The sequence below is a fragment of the Globicephala melas genome, chromosome 10, assembly GCF_963455315.2.
Source record: "Globicephala melas chromosome 10, mGloMel1.2, whole genome shotgun sequence".
Lineage (NCBI taxonomy): Eukaryota > Metazoa > Chordata > Mammalia > Artiodactyla > Delphinidae > Globicephala > Globicephala melas.
In genome coordinates, this window is record NC_083323.1 from 76,101,506 (window position 1) to 76,119,637 (window position 18,132).

General features: G+C 42.8%; 1 protein-coding gene and 1 pseudogene across 3 annotated transcripts in view; both read right to left on the reverse strand.

Moving 5' to 3' along the window:
• Positions 1-5,586, reverse strand: part of FGD4 (FYVE, RhoGEF and PH domain containing 4) — a 197,019-nt gene extending 191,433 nt beyond the window's left edge. Inside the window, exon 1 of one of the 3 annotated variants that reach the window (XM_060306019.2) lies at positions 5,533-5,586. Coding sequence is in view for 1 of the 3 variants with exons in the window: in XM_060306013.2 (XP_060161996.1) it covers positions 4,653-4,929 (277 nt within the window). In the remaining 2 variants the exon portion in view is untranslated. Of the gene's footprint in view, positions 1-4,652; positions 5,241-5,532 lie in introns of those variants that run through there. The other 2 variants (XM_060306013.2, XM_060306017.2) reach the window with 2 other exon arrangements.
• Positions 5,587-16,548: 10,962 nt separating this feature from the next.
• LOC115839079 (uroporphyrinogen-III synthase pseudogene) lies at positions 16,549-17,494 on the reverse strand (annotated as a pseudogene).
• Between the last annotated feature and the right edge of the window lie 638 nt (positions 17,495-18,132).

Genomic DNA, 18,132 nt, shown 5'->3' on the forward strand with positions numbered 1-18,132 from the left:
GTGTTTAGATCACTGTTTCAAATATAATATGCATTCATTAATGTTACAAACAATATTAGCCCTAACGTATATGAAACACATATATGTTATATGGAGGCTTTGCCTCCAAAGCCCTGGGAAACCTTAAGAACTAGTATTATAAGCATGTGAGTACTGAAGCCAGAGAGACCTGGTTCAAATCCTATCTCCGAAGCTTAGGCTGGTTGTAGAGCACTGCAACTTGGTTTTTCTTTTTCTCTAAAATGATAATACCATCTATCTTGCAGCGTTGTCATAAGAATAAGTAATATACATATAGTCCTGGTTCAGAATCAGCATTCAATAAACAGTAATTACTCTTATTGGTATAACCCAAATCTTCATCCCTCCTCCTCCAACAAAGGTAAAATTAGTTCTCAAAAAGTGCTCAGGGGGCTTCCCTGGTGGCGCAGTGGTTGGGGGTCCGCCTGCCGATGCAGGGGACACAGGTTCGTGCCCCGAACCAGGAAGATCCCACGTGCCACGGAGTGGCTGGGCCCGTGAGCCATGGCCGTTGGGCCTGCGTGTCCAGAGCCTGTGCTGGGGGGAGGCCACAACAGTGAGAGGCCTGCGTACCACAAAAAAAAAAAAAAAAAAAAAAAAAAGTGCTCAGGATATTGGAGTATGTGTTGAAAATCGAGTATTCTAACCATGGTGAGAATTGGAAAAAGGAATTCTACTTATAGAAAGTCTGCACAAATAGTGTAAAAAGTCCTTCACCACGAAGCACCCAGATGCTGAATAAATTACAACAGATATACTTTTAAATGTACTGCTGAAATCATAAGAAAATAAAGGAGATTCCCAAGGACAAGAGAAAAAAAGAAAAAGAACAATAAACCTAAACTCTAGTGGGGGAACCTAGAGCCCAGGAACTGCAGCTCTTGCAGTGGAAGGGGAGACATGGGCCTTGAGCTTGTGAAATGGGAAAGGACTGAACCTGGGACCCATACTGAAGAGGCTACACCTTGGATAAAAGGATGGTGTAGGAAAAATCTGCCTTCCATCCAAGCCAACTGATAAGAAAGTCTGCAGACCTACACTAATCCAAAGTGGAAAAATTAATGACAACAATGCTGATCTCCCCTTAGCAAACCTGAACTAAATTTACACCTTCTTCAAGTCAAAGAAATGCTTGGCTAATCAAAGTGGTCATGGGTTGGAAGTAGAAACAAACATATTTTATAAAGAAAGGCATCTTCAATAAAGATCCTTCAGGATTCCCATAAAACGAAGGAATAACTGAGGAAATAAGATATCTTCAGTGATATTCAATAGACAAACTCTCCCCCAGCCAAGGGTCTCAGATATTCAGACTACAGAAAAGAAAAAAGGGAAAGGCACAGAAAAAAGCTGGACCCCCCCCAAAAAAAAAAAACCACACACACATACACAAAGTGACAAAATTTTCATCCTGTGTGTGTATAAAATATCCCTTTAAATGTATGTTCTTACCATAAAGGAATTATATGCTTTATGTGATGTGTGGTAAGAGCACTGCCTTTAATGCCAGGCACACTTGAATTTGAATCTAGCTAAACAAGTACCAGTTTACGATTCCAAGCAAGTTAGTAAAACTTTCTGTGCCTCAATTTCTTTATCTGGAAAATGGGCATAATACTACCTACCTATTAAAATTGCTGTGAAATAAATTCATACACAAACATATTCAGGTGTGTATGTATCACAAAGCACAGTTCTTAGATATAGAAAATGCACTCAATAAACAGTAGCTATTATGAACACCACAGGGGAAGGATTTTCATTCATCCAACAAGTATTTACAGTGTCTCTTATGTGCCAGTCCTAGTGCCAGACATTTTGGGAAACAGAAACGGATAATGACTCCTTGTTATGATTCTAACCTGCATACTTGTTTTGTGCCAGCCATTTATCTATATAATCTTACTTTATTCTCCCCACAATCTTATAAAGTACTGTTATCTCCATTGTCCAGATGAAGAAATTGAGAAATTAAGAGACTTGATTCAATTCATAAAAATGGTAGTATAAGGACTTGAACTTGGGCACTATATGACCCCAAAGCCTATGTCTTAATTTAATTACCTCACCTAGACGAGGACATTGCCATTCAGATATATATGGAGGATGTGGCTGGTAGACTTTTTTCTTTGTCTTTCCCTTTCTTTTCTTTTTTTTTCTTTTTTTTTTTTTTGAGAAAAAGCAAAGAACTCTAAAAATAATGGATTTCACAGTCATGGAATATAACACAACACCACTAAACTGAATTCTTAGTTTTTGTTCCTTCTTCAAGAGGGAAGGTAACACTTCGATTATGAGTAACATCCACTATACATGTAATGGGTCTAAATGTTGTAGTTTCCATATATAAATACTTTTCTAGGTACTACAGAGTAAATTGGCACTTCTTGGGAATTTAAACCTGGTTTACTTTTTGATGAGGGGAGGATCCTACTTATATATCCTACTTATATAATGATCCTACTTATATATCCTACTTATATAATGATCCTACTTATATCCTACTTATATAATGATCCTACTTATATAATGATCCTACTTATATAATGATCCTACTTATATAATGATAATGATAATGGATGAAACTTAATAGGCAGGCAGATTAGATTCAAAGAAGGAAGCAATTTCTAAAATGTTTTTACCTCACCAAATTGAATGGGGTGTGGTCACTCAATAGTGTCAGACTACTTTTCAAAACATTAGGTCACTCTCCAACAGATACTATAGATTACATCATGGTAAAGAGGAATAATCATACCTAGGAAGATTGAGTAATTAATTTTCAACCCTGAAAATAATGGCAACAAGAACTTTGAGTTCTTTTAAACAATACTGAGACACCCTAACAGATTAGAAAAGTAATTGCTAGGTCCTCCATCTTGTCAAAAAAAAAAAAAAAAGAAAGTGTTCTGGATTTTCTCTGTAGAAAAAAGAGAATAGAAAAGAAAAAAGGACTCTTCCATAAGCACAGCTGCCTTGTAGAAATGATTTATACTGCTCGCTCCTACTTCTAGGAGGCAATTCATCTTTTGCTCACCTACTCAAAGAGTTTGAAACTAAGTACGAGATTTTCAGTAAAATAATGACGTAAAGAAATTGGATCCCTTTACCCTCCAACTGAAAACTGCTGATGATTAAGAAATCGAGTAGGGCTTCCCTGGTGGCGCAGTGGTTGAGAGTCCGCCTGCCGATGCAGAGGACATTGGTTCGTGCCCCGGTCCGGGAAGGTCCCACATGCCGCGGAGCGGCTGGGCCCGTGGGCCATGGCCGCTGAGCCTGCGCATCCGGAGCCTGTGCTCCGCAACGGGAGAGGCCACAACAGTGAGAGGACCGCGTACCACAAAAAAATAAAAAAGAAAGAAATCGAGTAGCTCAAACAATCAAAAAATTCATAAATAAGTAACTTCAAAACAAAGTAACGAATTTTCACTTAAAAGGAAGAAAACACTCCTCTACTCATTTTAGAGTGAATCTGGGAAGAGATTTTAGAGATTATTTCACCAGAGTCTTCATTTCGAAGATGAGGAAATTGAGACCTAAAGCATTGTGATTCGATTACTTGTTTATATATTTTCTCACATCACTATTTCTGCCCTTACCTAATGTGGCTATAAATTTGTAATTCATCACCCACCATGCTTTTCTGTCCTATGAGTAAATACTACAGCTTCAGGACGGAACAGAAAAAATTTTAAAGCTCCAAGACTTCACAGTTAAACCATCATAACAGCTTTGCTTAATAAGAATAAAATGAGTGTAAGTGAATAAAAGCATTTGTATTTCTGCTACTCAAATAAGGTTTCTACCTCATAACTGGTCTATACACAAGCCACCTCTGCTTATGGCACAATAGGAGCTCAAAAGCCGTGGGTGGGGGTTAAAGAAAAGTTTTGCAATTCAAGAAAAAAAATCCCTAATGTGTTCTACGTAGCTTCAAGCCCGCCTAGGGAGAACAGAATGCCTTTAAAGAGCGAAGAAGTTGTGGGCTGCAACAGATCATTTTGAGGATTTCTTCCAAGACTAAGAGTCGATGGAGAATTCAGAATTCAAAATACCGCATTACTGATATCTTAATTTATCAATACAAAACCACAATAAAAACTGAATTTCTTGAGAGTAGGAACACGTTTCCTTCTGAGAGACCTACAGCTTTTCATACTCAAGCGTCTTTTTCAAAAGGAAAAACCGGAGCACTCAGGATTACTGGTCCGAGGTCACTCAACAGGTAGGCGGCCGGACCAGGACGAACATCGGCCTCCCGCATTTATTGTACTAGTCCTTCACAAGGTCTGCCGAAAGCAACTTAGCGAAAAACCTTAAACTTCAGTATCTAGAAAACAGGCTATTAATTCCTAATCAAACTTAAAAAAAAGAGTTATCCTTTACTTCCGGAATTCCCTGGTAAGTGACCTCCAGGACTGATAGTTCAGCCTCAGGCGCGCTCCCGCCAAGGACCTTTGGGGGAAGGGACAAAATAGGTAAAGTGGGTGGGCGGCCCGGCGCAGCCCTCTTGGGAAGGTTTCCGAACTGGTTCACACCGCTGCGGTGGACGGGGCGCACCTGCAGGGCGCTCGGCTGTCCATCAACTGCGACAACACCCCCGCCCACCCCTTACCTCCCGAGGCGCTTACCTGGGGCGTCTGCGGGTGCCTGGCCCCTGAACGTGGCCGTCTCGGCCCATTCCAGGTGCGACGAGGGCCGACTCCACGGCCGGGGGGTCCCAGGAGGCAGGTAGGAGGGGTTGGACTTCCGCCGGATCGCCACCCGTCTGAAGTTGTAGTCGCCCTCGCCGCTCATTTTGCTGCGTTCGCTCGCGGCTCGGCACCCTCGCCCGCCCTCGTCCGGCCGCAAGCGCGCGCTCGGCGGGTTCCTGAGGGGCGACCGGACCCCCGGGGGCGTCGTTTGCATGCCCAGGCTCGGCGCGACTCGACAGAGACAACTTCGGGGCTGCTCAGCGCCGGCGCCCTTCTGCTCCGGCGTCTCCTCTGCAAGTGCTTCCTCGTCCCTTCCTCCCGGGACTCCCAGGGCCGCGCCGTGAGTTTGGCTCCGACTCCCTGTGCGGCAGCCGCCACGCCCGGTCTCTGCGGCTTGCGCTCTCACCTGACGCCGCCACTGCAGCGGCTGACTTGGGCTGCCACCACCCCCTCCTCTCTGGACCAATCGCCAGCCAGCGCCCGAGAGCGCCGAGAGTTCGGCCTGTGGTCGCCGCTGCCGCTACAGCAGCCGCCGCCTCCTGGTCCCGCCGGGGCAGCAGCCTAGCACGCTCGCGCGGTGCCGCCGGGAGCGTGCGCGCGGGGCCGCCGGGAGCGTTCCGGGCAGCTCCTCCCTCCCCTCTCCCCTCCCCCTCTCCTCTCCTGCCTCTTCTCTCTCTCCTCCCCCGCCTCTTCCCTCTCTCCTCCTCCATCCCCAGCGAGCCCCGGCTCGCCCTCGGGTCTCGACCGGAGCCACGAGGGCGAGGGCGCTCACCTGCGGACGCATACCTGGGGTGCTCCGAAGGTCAGCCGCGCTCACCTGTGGGCCACGCCCTGGACTCGGGGAGAAAGAAGAGATTATTACAGCTACTCCGGACTCTGTACAGGGCCTGCCATTCTCGCAGAGCCACACGGCAAGGGTCACACGTATGTCTCAAGCTGCTTCTGAGCCCTTGATAATGATCTTACCAGTGAAGTATTTCAGATAAAGAAACCGCGGTGCGGAACCTACACAGAGTCACACAGTACTGCAGAGCTAGAATGCTTACCCGAGACTCTGCCCCAAAGTCTGTCCTTATCTCACTGAACTAAAAAATCTTGTCAGGAGCTTCGAGCCAGAGAAAGATGAAGAGGTGCGTGGAAGTAAAAGAGAAGGTGGAGCTGACCGTCCACAGGTTTCCTGAAGAGCATCACCACTAACAGTTTAGGGACTTCATTAGTAATGCACTTTAGAGTCCTTTAATTTGTCAAGTCATTTTTTTTTAACTTCAGCTAAATACTAAGTTGAAAAAATTTTAAACTGGTTTGCTCACCTGCTTTTTAAAACTCATTACTCTAATAAGAGGCTGTGTTCCAAAACCACAGAGGTAGGAGGGGAAAGAGCAGCGTTCCGAGTATACCAGCTGAAGCAGAAAGAATTCCCCAGCCATCGCTCCCACCTTAGAAGCCACCCCACATTTTTTCAGATGGACTTTCATCCAGGTAACTTCTTATCCAGCTCCCTGAAGTGTATCCCATAACCCAGTCCTCAAGAAACCTTTCAGAAGGCAGTTCAACTGTCTCAGTCTCCTTGGCTGTTACTCCAATAAATGTACGCCTTAGGAGAAGGAACTACCCCCATAATTTCTAATGCATCCATTCAGACCTTGTTAAAAGGAGCTTTTGCTCCCTTTGAATTTCTTATCCCTGTATCACTATATTGTACCTAATTATTGTTTCTCTGTAATTGTGGTGTTATCTACTATGCTATATAGTATCAGAAATAATTTAAACAAGTGGTTTCAAATATAAATTAATAATGAAAGGGGTTTTACCTCCATATGCTAAGATAACTATAATTTAAGTGCAGGTTTTTGACGTAATTTATTTGGTTCAATAAAAAGGTGGTGTTGCAATCAAAAACACCATACTAGCAACCTAGCTCAGACCTATCTATTTTTTAATTAATTAATTAATTTTTTACATCTTTATTGGAGTAGAATTGCTTTACAATGGTGTGTGTGTTTCTGCTTTATAACAAAGTGAATCAGTTATACATATACATATGTTCCCATATCTCTTCCCGTTTGCGTCTCCCTCCCTCCCACCCTCCCTATCCCACCCCTCCAGGTGGTCACAAAGCAACAAGCTGATCTCCCTGTGCTATGCGGCTATCTATTTTACGTTTGGTAGTGTATATATGCCCATGCCACTCTCTCTCTTTATCACAACTTACCCTTCCCCCTCCCCATATCCTCAAGTCCGTTCTCTAGTAGGTCTGTGTCTTTATTCCTGTCTTACCCCTAGGTTCTTCATGACATTTTGGTTTTTTTCTTAAATTCCATATATATGTATTAGCATACGGTATTTGTCTTTCTCTTTCTGACTTACTTCACTCTGTATGACAGACTCTAGGTCCATCCATTTCATTACAAATAGCTCAATTTCGTTACTTTTTATGGCTGAGTAATATTCCATTTGTATATATGTGCCACATCTTCTTTATTCATTCATCCGATTATGGAAACTTAGGTTGTTTCCATCTCCTGGCTATTGTAAATAGAGCTGCAATGAACATTTTGGTACATGATTCTTTTTGAATTATGGTTTTCTCAGGGTATATGCCCAGTAGTGAGATTGCTGGGTCATATGGTAGTTCTATTTGTAGTTTTTAAGGAACCTCCATACTGTTCTCCATAGTGGCTGTACCAATTCACATTCCCACCAGCAGTGCAAGAGTGTTCCCTTTTCTCCACATCCTCTCCAGCATTTATTGTTTGTAGATTTTTTGATGATGGCCTTTCTGACTGGTGTGAGATGATATCTCATTGTAGTTTGATTTGCATTTCTCTAATAATTAATGATGTTGAGCATTCTTTCATGTGTTTGTTGGCAGTCTGTATATCTTCTTTGGAGAAATGTCTATTTAGGTCTTCTACCCATTTTTGGATTGGGTTGTTTGTTTTTTTGTTATTGAGCTGCTTGTAAATTTTGAAGATTAATCCTTTGTCAGTTGCTTCATTTGCAAATATTTTCTCCCATTCTGAGGGTTGTCTTTTGGTCTTCCTTATGGTTTCCTTTGCTGTGCAAAAGCTTTGCAGTTTCATTAGGTCCCATTTGTTTATTTTTGTTTTTATTTCCATTTCTCTAGGAGGTGGGTCAAAAAGGCTCTTGCTGTGATTTATGTCATAGAGTGTTCTCCCTATGTGTTCCTCTAAGAGTTTGATAGTTTCTGGCCTTACATTTAGGTCTTTAATCCATTTTGATCTTCTTTTTCTGTATAGTGTTAGGGAGTGACCTAATCTCATACTTTTACATGTACCTGTCCAGTTTTCCCAGCACCACTTTTTTTTCTTTTTTTTTTTTTGGCGGTACACAGACCTCTCACTGTTGTGGCCTTTCCCGTTGCAGAGCACAGGCTCCGGACACGCAGGCTCAGCGGCCATGGCTCACAGCCCCAGCCGCTCCGCAGCATGTGGGATCTTCTCAGACCAGGGCACGAACCCGTGTCCCCTGCATCGGCAGGCGGACTCTCAACCGCTGCGCCACCAGGGAAGCCCCCCAGCACCACTTATTGAAGAGGCTGTCCTTTCTCCACTGTACATTTTTGCCTCCTTTATCAAAGATAAGGTGACCATATGTGTGTGGGTTTATCTCTGGGCTTTCTATCCTGTTCCATTAATCTATATTTCTGTTTTTGTGCCAGTACCATACTGTCTTCATTACTGTAGCTTTGTAGTATAGTCAGAAGTCAGGGAGCCTGATTCCTCCAGCTCCGTTTTTCGTTCTCAAGATTGCTTTGGCTATTCGGGGTCTTTTGTGTTTCCATACAAATTGTGAAATTTTTTGTTCTAGTTCTGTGAAAAATGCCAGTGGTAGTTTGTTAGGGATTGCATTCAATCTGTAGATTGCTGTGGGTAGTAGAGTCATTTTCACAATGTTGATTCTTCCAATACAAAAACATGGTATATCTCTCCATCTATTTGTATCATCTTTAATTTCTTTCATCAGTGTCTTATAATTTTCTGCATACAGGTCTTTTGTCTCCTTAAGTAGGTTTATTCCTAGATATTTTGTTGTTTTTGTTGCAGTGGTTAATGGGAGTGTTTTCTTGATTTCATTTTCAGATTTTTCATCATTAGTATATAGGAATGCCAGAGATTTCTGTGCATTAATTTTGTATCCTGCTACTTTACCGAATTCATTGATTAACTCTAGTAGTTTTCTGGTAGCATCTTTAGGATTCTCTATATATAGTATCATGTCATCTGCAAACAGTGACAGCTTTACTTCTTCTTTTCCGATATGGATTCCTTTTATTTCTTTTTCTTCTCTGATTGCTGTGGCTAAAACTTCCAAAACTCTGTTGAATAGGAGTGGTGAGAGTGGGCACCCTTGTCTTGTTCCTGATCTTAGTGGAAATGCTTTCAGTTTTTCACCATTGAGGACAATGTTGGCTGTGGGTCTGTCATATATGGCCTTTATTCTGTTGAGGAAATTTCCCTGTATGCCTACTTTCTGGAGGTTTTTTATCATAAATGGTGTTGAATTTTGTCAAAAGCTTTCTCTGCATCTATTGAGATGACCATATGGTTTTTCTCCTTCAATTTGTTAATATGGTTTATCACATTGATTTATTTGCGTATATTGAAGAATCCTTTCATTCCTGGAATAAACCCCACTTGATCATGGTGTATGATCCTCTTAATGTGCTGTTGGATTCTGTTTGCTAGTATTTTGTTGAGGATTTTTACATCTATGTTCATCAGTGATATTGGCCTGTAGTTTTCTCTCTTTGTGACATCTTTGTCTGGTTTTGGTATCAGGGAGATGGTGGCCTCGTAGAATGAGTTTGGGAGTGTTCCTCCCTCTGCTATATTTTGGAAGAGTTTAAGAAGGATAGGTGTTAGCTCTTCTCTAAATATTTGATAGAATTCGCCTCTAAAGCCATCTGGTCCTGGGGTTTTGTTTGTTGGAAGATTTTTAATCACAGTTTCAACTTCAGTGCTTGTGATTGGTCTGTTCATATTTTCTGTTTCTTCCTGATTCAGGCTTGGCAGGTTGTGCATTTCTAAGAATTTGTCCATTTCTTCCAGGTTGTCCATTTTATTGGCATAGAGTTGCTTGTAGTAATCTATCATGATCTTTTGTATTTCTGCAGTGTCAGTTGTTACTTCTCCTTTTTCATTTCTAATTCTATTGATTTGAGTCTTCTCCCTTTTTTTCTTGATGAGTCTGGCTAATGGTTTATCAATTTTGTTTATCTTCTCAAAGAACCAGCTTTTAGTTTTGTTGATCTTTGCTATCGTTTCCTTCATTTCTTTTTCATTTATTTCTGATCTGATCTTTATGATTTCTTTCCTTCTGCTAACTTTGGGGTTTTTTTGTTCTTCTTTCTCTAATTGCTTTAGGTGCAAGCTTAGGTTATTTATTCGAGATGTTTCCTGTTTCTTAAGATAGGATTGTATTGCTATAAACTTACCTCTTAGAACTGCTTTTGCTGCATCCCATAGGTTTTGCGTCATTGTGTCTCCATTGTCATTTGTTTCTAGGTATTTTTTGATTTCCTCTTTGATTTCTTCAGTGATCACTTCATTATTAAGTAATGTATTGTTTAGCCTCCATGTGTTTGTATTTTTTACAGATCTTTTTCTGTAATTGATATCTAGTCTCATAGTGTTGTGGTCCAAAAAGATACTTGGTACAATTTCAATTTTCTTAAATTTACCAAGGCTATATTTGTGACCCAAGATATGATCTATCCTGGAGAATGTTCCATGAGCACTTGAGAAAAATGTGTATTCTGTTGTTTTTGGATGGAATGTCCTATAAATATCAATTAAGTCCATCTTGTTTAATGTATCATTTAAAGCTTGTGTTTCCTTATTTATTTTCATATTGGATGATCTGTCCATGGGTGAAAGTGGGGTGTTAAAGTCCCCTGCTATGAATGTGTTACTGTCGATTTCCCCTGTTAGTATTTGCCTTATGTATTGAGGTGCTCCTATGTTGGGTGCATGAATATTTACAATTGTTATATCTTCTTCTTGGGTCAATCCCTTGACCATTATGTAGTGTCCTTCTTTGTCTCTTCTAATAGTCTTTATTTTAAAGTCTACTTTGTCTGATATGAGAGTTACTACTCCAGGTTTCTTTTGATTTCCATTTGCATGAAATATCTTTTTCCATCCCCCCACTTTCAGTCTGTATGTGTCTCTAGGTCTGAAGTGGGTCTCTTGTAGACAGCATATATATGGTTCTTGTTCTTGTATCCATTCAGCCAGTCTGTGTCTTTTGGTGGGAGCATTTAATCCATTTACATTTAAGGTAATTATCAATATGTATGTTCCTATTCCCATTTTCTTAATTGTGTTTTGGGTTTGTTATTGTAGGTCTTTTCCTTCTCTTGTGTTTCTTGCCTAGAGAAGGTCCTTTAGCATTTGTTGTAAAGCTGGTTTGGTGGTGCTGAACTCTCTCAGCTTTTGCTTGTCTGTAAAGGTTTTAATTTCTCCATGAAATGTGAATGAGATCCTTGCTGGGTTGAGTAATCTTGGTTGTAGGTTTTTCTCCTTCATAACTTTAAATATGTCCTGCCAGTCCCTTCTGGCTTGCAGAGTTTGTGCTGAAAGATCAGCTGTTAACCTTATGGGGATTCCCTTGTGTGTTATTTGTTGTTTTTCCCTTGCTGCCTTTAATTTGTTTCTTTGTATTTAATTTTTGACAGTTTGATTAATATGTGTCTTGGTGTGTTTTTCCTTGGATTTATCCTGTATGGGACTCTCTGTGCTTCCTGGACTTGATTAACTAATTCCTTTCCCATATTAGGGAAGTTTTCAACTATAATCTCTCTTTTTTCTTTTTTTTTTTTCTTTTTTTTGCGGTACACGGGCCTCTCACTGCTGTGGCCTCTCCCGTTGCAGAGCACAGGCTCCAGACGCACAGGCTCAGCGGCCATGGCTCATGGGCCCAGCTGCTCTGCAGCATGTGGTGTCTTCCCGGACCAGGGCATGAACTCGTGTCCCCTACATCAGCAGGCAGAAACTATAATCTCTTCAGATATTTTCTCAGTCCCTTTCTTTTTCTCTTCTTCTTCTGGAACCCCTATAATTCGAATGTTTTTAATGTTGTGTGTTTAATGGTGTGTTTTAATGTTGTGTGTTTTTAATGGTGTGTTTAATGTTGTCCCAGAGGTCTCTGAGACTGTCCTCAGTTCTTTTCATTCTTTCTTCTTAATTCTGCTCTGCAGTAGTTATTTCCACTATTTTACCTTCCAGGTCACTTATCCGTTCTTCTGTTTCAGTTATTCCGCTATTGATCCCATCTAGAGTATTTTTAATTTCATTTATTGTGTTGTTCATCATTGCTTGTTTCATCTTTAGTTCTTCTAGTTCCTTGTTAAATGTTTCTTGCATTTTCTCTATTCTATTTCCAAGATTTTAGATCATCTTTACTATCATTATTCTGAATTCTTTTTCAGGTAGACTGCCTATTTCCTCTTCATTTGTTAGGTCTGGTGGGTTTTTATCTTGCTCCTTCATCTGCTGTGTGTTTTTCTGTCTTCTCATTTTGGTTATCTTACTGTGTTTGGGGTCTCCTTTTTGCAGGCTGCAGGTTCGTAGTTCCCATTGTTTTTGGTGTCTTTCGCCAGTGGCTAAGTTTGGTTCAGTGGGTTGTGTAGGCTTCCTGGTGGAGGGGACTAGTGCCTGTGTTCTGGTGGATGAGGCTGGATCTTGTCTTTCTGGTGGGCAGGTCCACATCTGGTGGTGTGTTTTGGAGTGTCTGTGGACTTATTATGATTTTAGGCAGCCTCTCTGCTAATGGGTGGGGTTGTGTTCCTGCCTTGCTAGTTGTTTGGCGTAGGGTGTCCAGCACTGTAGCTTGCTGGTCATTGAGTGAAGCTGGCTGTTGGTGTTGTGATGGAGATCTCTGAGAGATTTTCGCCCTTTGATTTTACATGGAGCTGGGAGGTCTCTTGTAGACCAGTGTCCTGAAGTTGGCTCTCCCACCTCAGAGGCACAGCACTGACTCCTGGCTGCAGCACCAAGAGCCTTTCATCCACACGGCTCAGAATAAAAGGGAGGAAAAGTAGAAAGAAAGAAAGAAAGAAAGAGGATAAAAGAAAATAAAGTAAGGTAAAAAAAATAAATTTATTAAAGTAAAATAATAATTATTAAGAAAAAAAATTTTTTTAACTAAAACAAACAAACAAAAAATGGACGGATAGAACCCTAGGACAAATGGTGAGAGCAAAGCTATACAGACAAAATCTCACACAGATGCATACATATACACACTCACAAAAAGAGGAAAAGGGGAAAAAATAATCTTGCTCTCAAAGTCCACCTCCTCAATTTGGGATGATTCGTTGTCTCTTCAGGTATTCCACAGATGCAGGGTACATCAAGTTGATTGTGGAGATTTAATCCGCTGCTCCTGAGGCTGCTGGGAGAGATTTCCCTTTCTCTTCTTTGCTCGCACAGCTCCCGGGGTTCAGCTTTGGATTTGGCCCCGCCTCTGCATGTAGGTCGCCGGAGGGCGTCTGTTCGTCACTCAGACAGGACGGGGTTAAAGGAGCTGCTGATTCGGGGGCTCTGGCGCACTCAGGCCGGCGGGGAGGGAGGGGTACAGAGTGCGGGGCGAGTCTGCAGAGGCAGAGTCCAGCATCACGTTGCACCAGCCTGAGGCGCACCGTGCGTTCTCCTGGGGAAGTTGTCCCTGGATCCCAGGACTCTGGCAGTGGCGGGCTGCACAGGCTCCCCGGAAAGGAGGTGTGGAGAGTGCCCTGTGCTCGCACACAGGCTTCTTGGTGGTGGCAGCAGCAGCCTTAGCATCTCATGCCTGTCTCTGGGGTCCGCGCTGTTAGCTGCGGCTCATGCCCGTCTCTGGAGCTCCTTTAAGCAGCGCTCTTAATACCCTCTCCTTGCGCACCAGGAAACAAAGAGGGAAGAAAAAGTCTCGTGCCTCTTCAGCAGCTCCAGACTTTTCTCCGGACTCCCTCCCAGCTAGCCGTGGCGCACTAACCCCTTCAGGCTGTGTTCACGCCACCAACCCCAGTCCTCTCCCTGCGCTCTGACCGAAGCCCGAGCCTCAGCTCGCAGCCCCGCCCGCCCCGGTGGGTGAGCAGACAAGCCTCTCGGACTGGTGAGTGCCGGTTGGCCCTGACACCCTGTGCGGGAATCTCTCCGCTTTGCCCTCTGCACCCCTGTGGCTGTGCTCTCCTCTGCGGCTTCGAAGCTCCCCCCCTCTGCCACCCGCAGTCTCCGCCAGCAAAGGGGCTTCCTAGTGTGTGGAAACCTTTCCTCCTTCACAGCTCCCTCCCACTGGTGCAGGTCCAGTCCCTATTCTTTTGTCTCTGTTTATTCTTTTTTCTTTTGCCCTACCCAGGTACGTGGGGTGTTTCTTGCCTTTTGGGAGGTCTGAGGTCTTCCGCCAGCGTTCAGTAGGTGTTCTGTAGGAGTTGTTCCACGTGTAGATGTATTTTTGATGTATCTGTGGGGAGGAAGATGATCTCCGCGTCTTTCTCTTCCGCCATCTTCCCCCTCTCCCCTGAGAGCTATCTATTTTTAAGTAAGAAGATGATGGCAATCTTCTCTTTTAGAGAACTGGTTACTCAATGAATCTTAAAGGTACTCCCCTACTGCCCCCTCTCCCACTACCTCAGTAGATACTTAATCTTTCTGTAGAGAACTGCAGTAAACATACTTGTATGGGGCAAAAAGGTATCTTACCCCAAGTATTTGCAGCAGCAGTTTAATGCTTCCTCATTTGGATATTTTGACTTGTTTACAGTATATGTATTTCTATTTCTTTCATGGCTCAAGTTGTTCACATTACCTAATATAATGTTAGTTCACATCAGTGGATGTCTGTATTTTCAGACATCATCTGACATTTCCTCTCTCAATGTTATGATGCTTAATATTTTCTGATAGAAACCATTTCTCAGGGACTTTGCATTTGATGACTATGTTTTTGCAACACTAAATGAATGGATCAACAGAACTTTATTTGATCTCAATTTACCATAGGTTAGAGCAGAACAAGTTTTTTGTGTATCATCTTATACATATAGTCCTTATATAATATTTTATTTGCTTGTATAGCTAATAGAAAGTTTGGTAGTAACTCACTTAACACATATTGAATGAGAACCGTGCTGGGTCCTGAAATACAGAGATGCATGCAATACACAGGTGCTTATACTCCATGTCTCTGTGACTGAAACAATGCTGAATGCTGACTAAATCAGGTATCATTTTCCTTGGGCACACAAGGAGACATTTAAACCTTCCCTTGCAGTTAGGTGAAGCCATGTAACTGGATTCTTCAAAATTTTGTGGGCAGAAGTAATAATGTGTCACCTCCAGGCCTGGCCATAAAACTCTGCTCCTCTTCTCCAACTACCAGTTAGAATGCAGAGGGGCCAGTGGAAGGACCTGAGCCCTAGACCATGTGGAGCCACTGTATGGAGAGGAGCTGACAGTCCAGAATCACCCCTTTCCTATGAATTAACATACAAGATCAGACTAGCAAAATGCATAGCAAGGCTATGAACTAATTCATATTCCTTAAATTTTGTTTTTATATTTTCCAGTGTAGAAAAGATTATATACATTGATATGTCTTTTTATTCTAATTAAAATGTTTTAAACAAACATTCAATTTAATTTTAACAACATAACCAGTCTCAGATTGATCTAGTCCCTAATAAATAAGATAAAACCAAAAAAGAACACTCAGGTGAAAAATTATGAATCAATAAACTGCTTCAACTGCTGACAGAACATCACTTCCAAAACTAGAGTTTAAGAGAAATCAAGGGGCTTCCCTGGTGGTGCAGTGGTTAAGAATCCGCCTGCCAATGCAGGGGACACGGGTTCAAACCCTGGTCCGGGAAGATCCCACATACTGTGGAGCAACTAAGCCCATGCGCCACAACTACTGAGCCTGCGCGCTAGAGCCTGCGAGCCACAACTACTGAGCCCGCGTGCCACAACTACTGAAGCCCGAGTGCCTAGAGCTCGTGCACCACAACAAGAGAAACCACTGCATTGAGAAGCCCATGCACCGCAATGAACAGTAGCCCTCACTCACCACAACTAGAGAAAGCCCGCGCGCAACATCACAGACCCAATGCGGCCAAAAATAAATAAATAAATTGTATATATATATAAAAGAGAAATCAACACTTTGCAGCAGATTCACTCATTTTAATCTCACTAGAGAAAGAAAAAATTTCTCATGCTTTAAAATAGTGTTATTTCCTCAGTAAATGAATTATAAATTTATTAATTATTTTGATGCTGTCACTGGGTAGGAATTTATATATCATTAAAGTAGTAAAGGCCACTAAAAGGCATGAATTACACTGACTTTATGTAGTAGTATTATGGGCTGACAAACTTTTGACTTAAAGTAGAACACACAACATGAGTGTTAAGAGTTTTAAGTTTTATTCAGGGTCTTGCTGAGGACTATAGCCAGGAGCAGCCTCTCAGCAGCGCTGAAGAAACTGGTCTGAAGAGGTAGAGGAGTCAGCCAGAATTTTTTGCATAGGAAATACGTGTAGTCATGCATACATCCTGGCAAAAGATTACTACTACAGTAGTTACAGTGAACAGATATATATATTTTTTTATGTATAGCTGATTCACTCTATTATACAGCAGAAACCAACACAACAATGTAAAGCAATTATACTCCAATAAAGATGTTTTTTTAAAAAAAGCAAAAAAAGAAAGAAAGAAACTCCCTGAGATTGGGAACCAGCAAACAGCAGACATAATTTCAGGAGAAGCAGTTTGGTCACAAGATAACTTTTCCCCGTGAGCCTTTTATTCCCTCTGAAATCGTCTGGTCACAGGAGAGAGGGCGTCTGGAGAGCTCCGCTCTCGGACTCACCACCACGGGTCTGGCTGGGCCAATGGAGCCTTCCTGCAGGACTGGACCCAGGCTGCAGACAGTGTCCCAGAGCAGTGCCCCGGACAGCCCAGTGCTGATGCCCGTGCTCCGTCCCTGGGCACCGACCGGAGTGAGCGTGCCAACCGGGGTGGAGGGAGGGGCCATAAGTGTCTATACAACTGAGACAGTTCTGACCCCCCAGGGGTGCTGTGAGCCGCACCTTAATCTGGTCAATGTTGTCACCAGATAACTCTTGAATATGCTTGAGACTGTGTGTCACGCCAGAGGGTCTGAAAAACGTGATGCTGGCTGGAATGCCCTGCTGGGAATAGTAGCTGTTGATGTTCCCCTGGATTCCTGGGTGTGGGATCATCTGGTAGACGGTTAAGCTCTCCCCGGGAATCCCTTTGTCCTTGAGCATTTTCGGCAGGATTTCTCTTTTGAGGGTTCCACAGAGAAACAGAAGAGGCAGTGCTGACGACTCCCTAGAACAAATGCACTCTGCAAGCTTTTCTGCATTTCCACAGTTTTCTCCTTCTGTATGCAGGCCAATTTTATTCACTAGAGAAGCAGTAGCATTTCCCACCACATACACTGACTTGGCATTCCATTTTTCTTTCAGAGACTTTCTCCAGACTTCGGTTTTATTGTCTTTCTCCAAACACAGTTACACTGCTTCCACTGCTCTGGGGCTGGTAAAAATGAGGCCCCCGTAACCTTCAGGGTGAGACAGCTTCTCCGAAAAACCGGGAAGAGACAAAAACTCAAATGATAAAACAGGGATCAAAGTGGCTTCAAGTCCATATAATCCTAATTCCCTGATGTAGGGATCCTGGCCACAGTCGTCCTCCTTAGGGTCTTCCAGTAAAAGAACCTTCATTATTGCCTGGCAGTCTTTACAGGGTGCTTGTCTGGCTGGTGAGGCACTCAGCAGGCACCCAGTCGGGGGCGAAATCTCAAGGTTCCTACCAGCAGGCAGCGAGGCTGCGGGAGCAACCAGCAGGGAGGGCGGCCCCCTCACCGCGTGGCCGGCGCTGCCATGGCGACGGCCCTCCCTGGGCCCCAAGCACCAGCACTTGCGCCGGGGGTCGCAGAGCCCCAGCCACACTCAGCTGGAACTCACGCATGCGCACCAACACCCCGAACAGATAAGATTACTACTACAGTAGTCACAGTAAACAGATATCTTAAGTTAATGATTTTAGGGCTTTTCTATGTATGAGAAGACGCAAGAATCTGGGGTAATTTAAATTCTTCCTGAGATATACATCTAACTATCTAAGGGCCTGTTTAGCCAAAGAACAGAGTGCCTTATCCTGTTTCTTCATCCTGAATACATCTCAAGGTGTACTGTCAGTGGGCAACTGCAGTGGGTTGTGACTTAACCCTTGTATAACTGGTTGGTGAATGATGCTTTTTGTATTTTGTTTTTGTTGTTCACAATACAGAAGATAACCTCCCAAAGACCTAATTGAAGAAGATGATACATTTATTTTAACAGAAACTTAGTAAATAGTATGATATTTTGAGTTGGTACAAG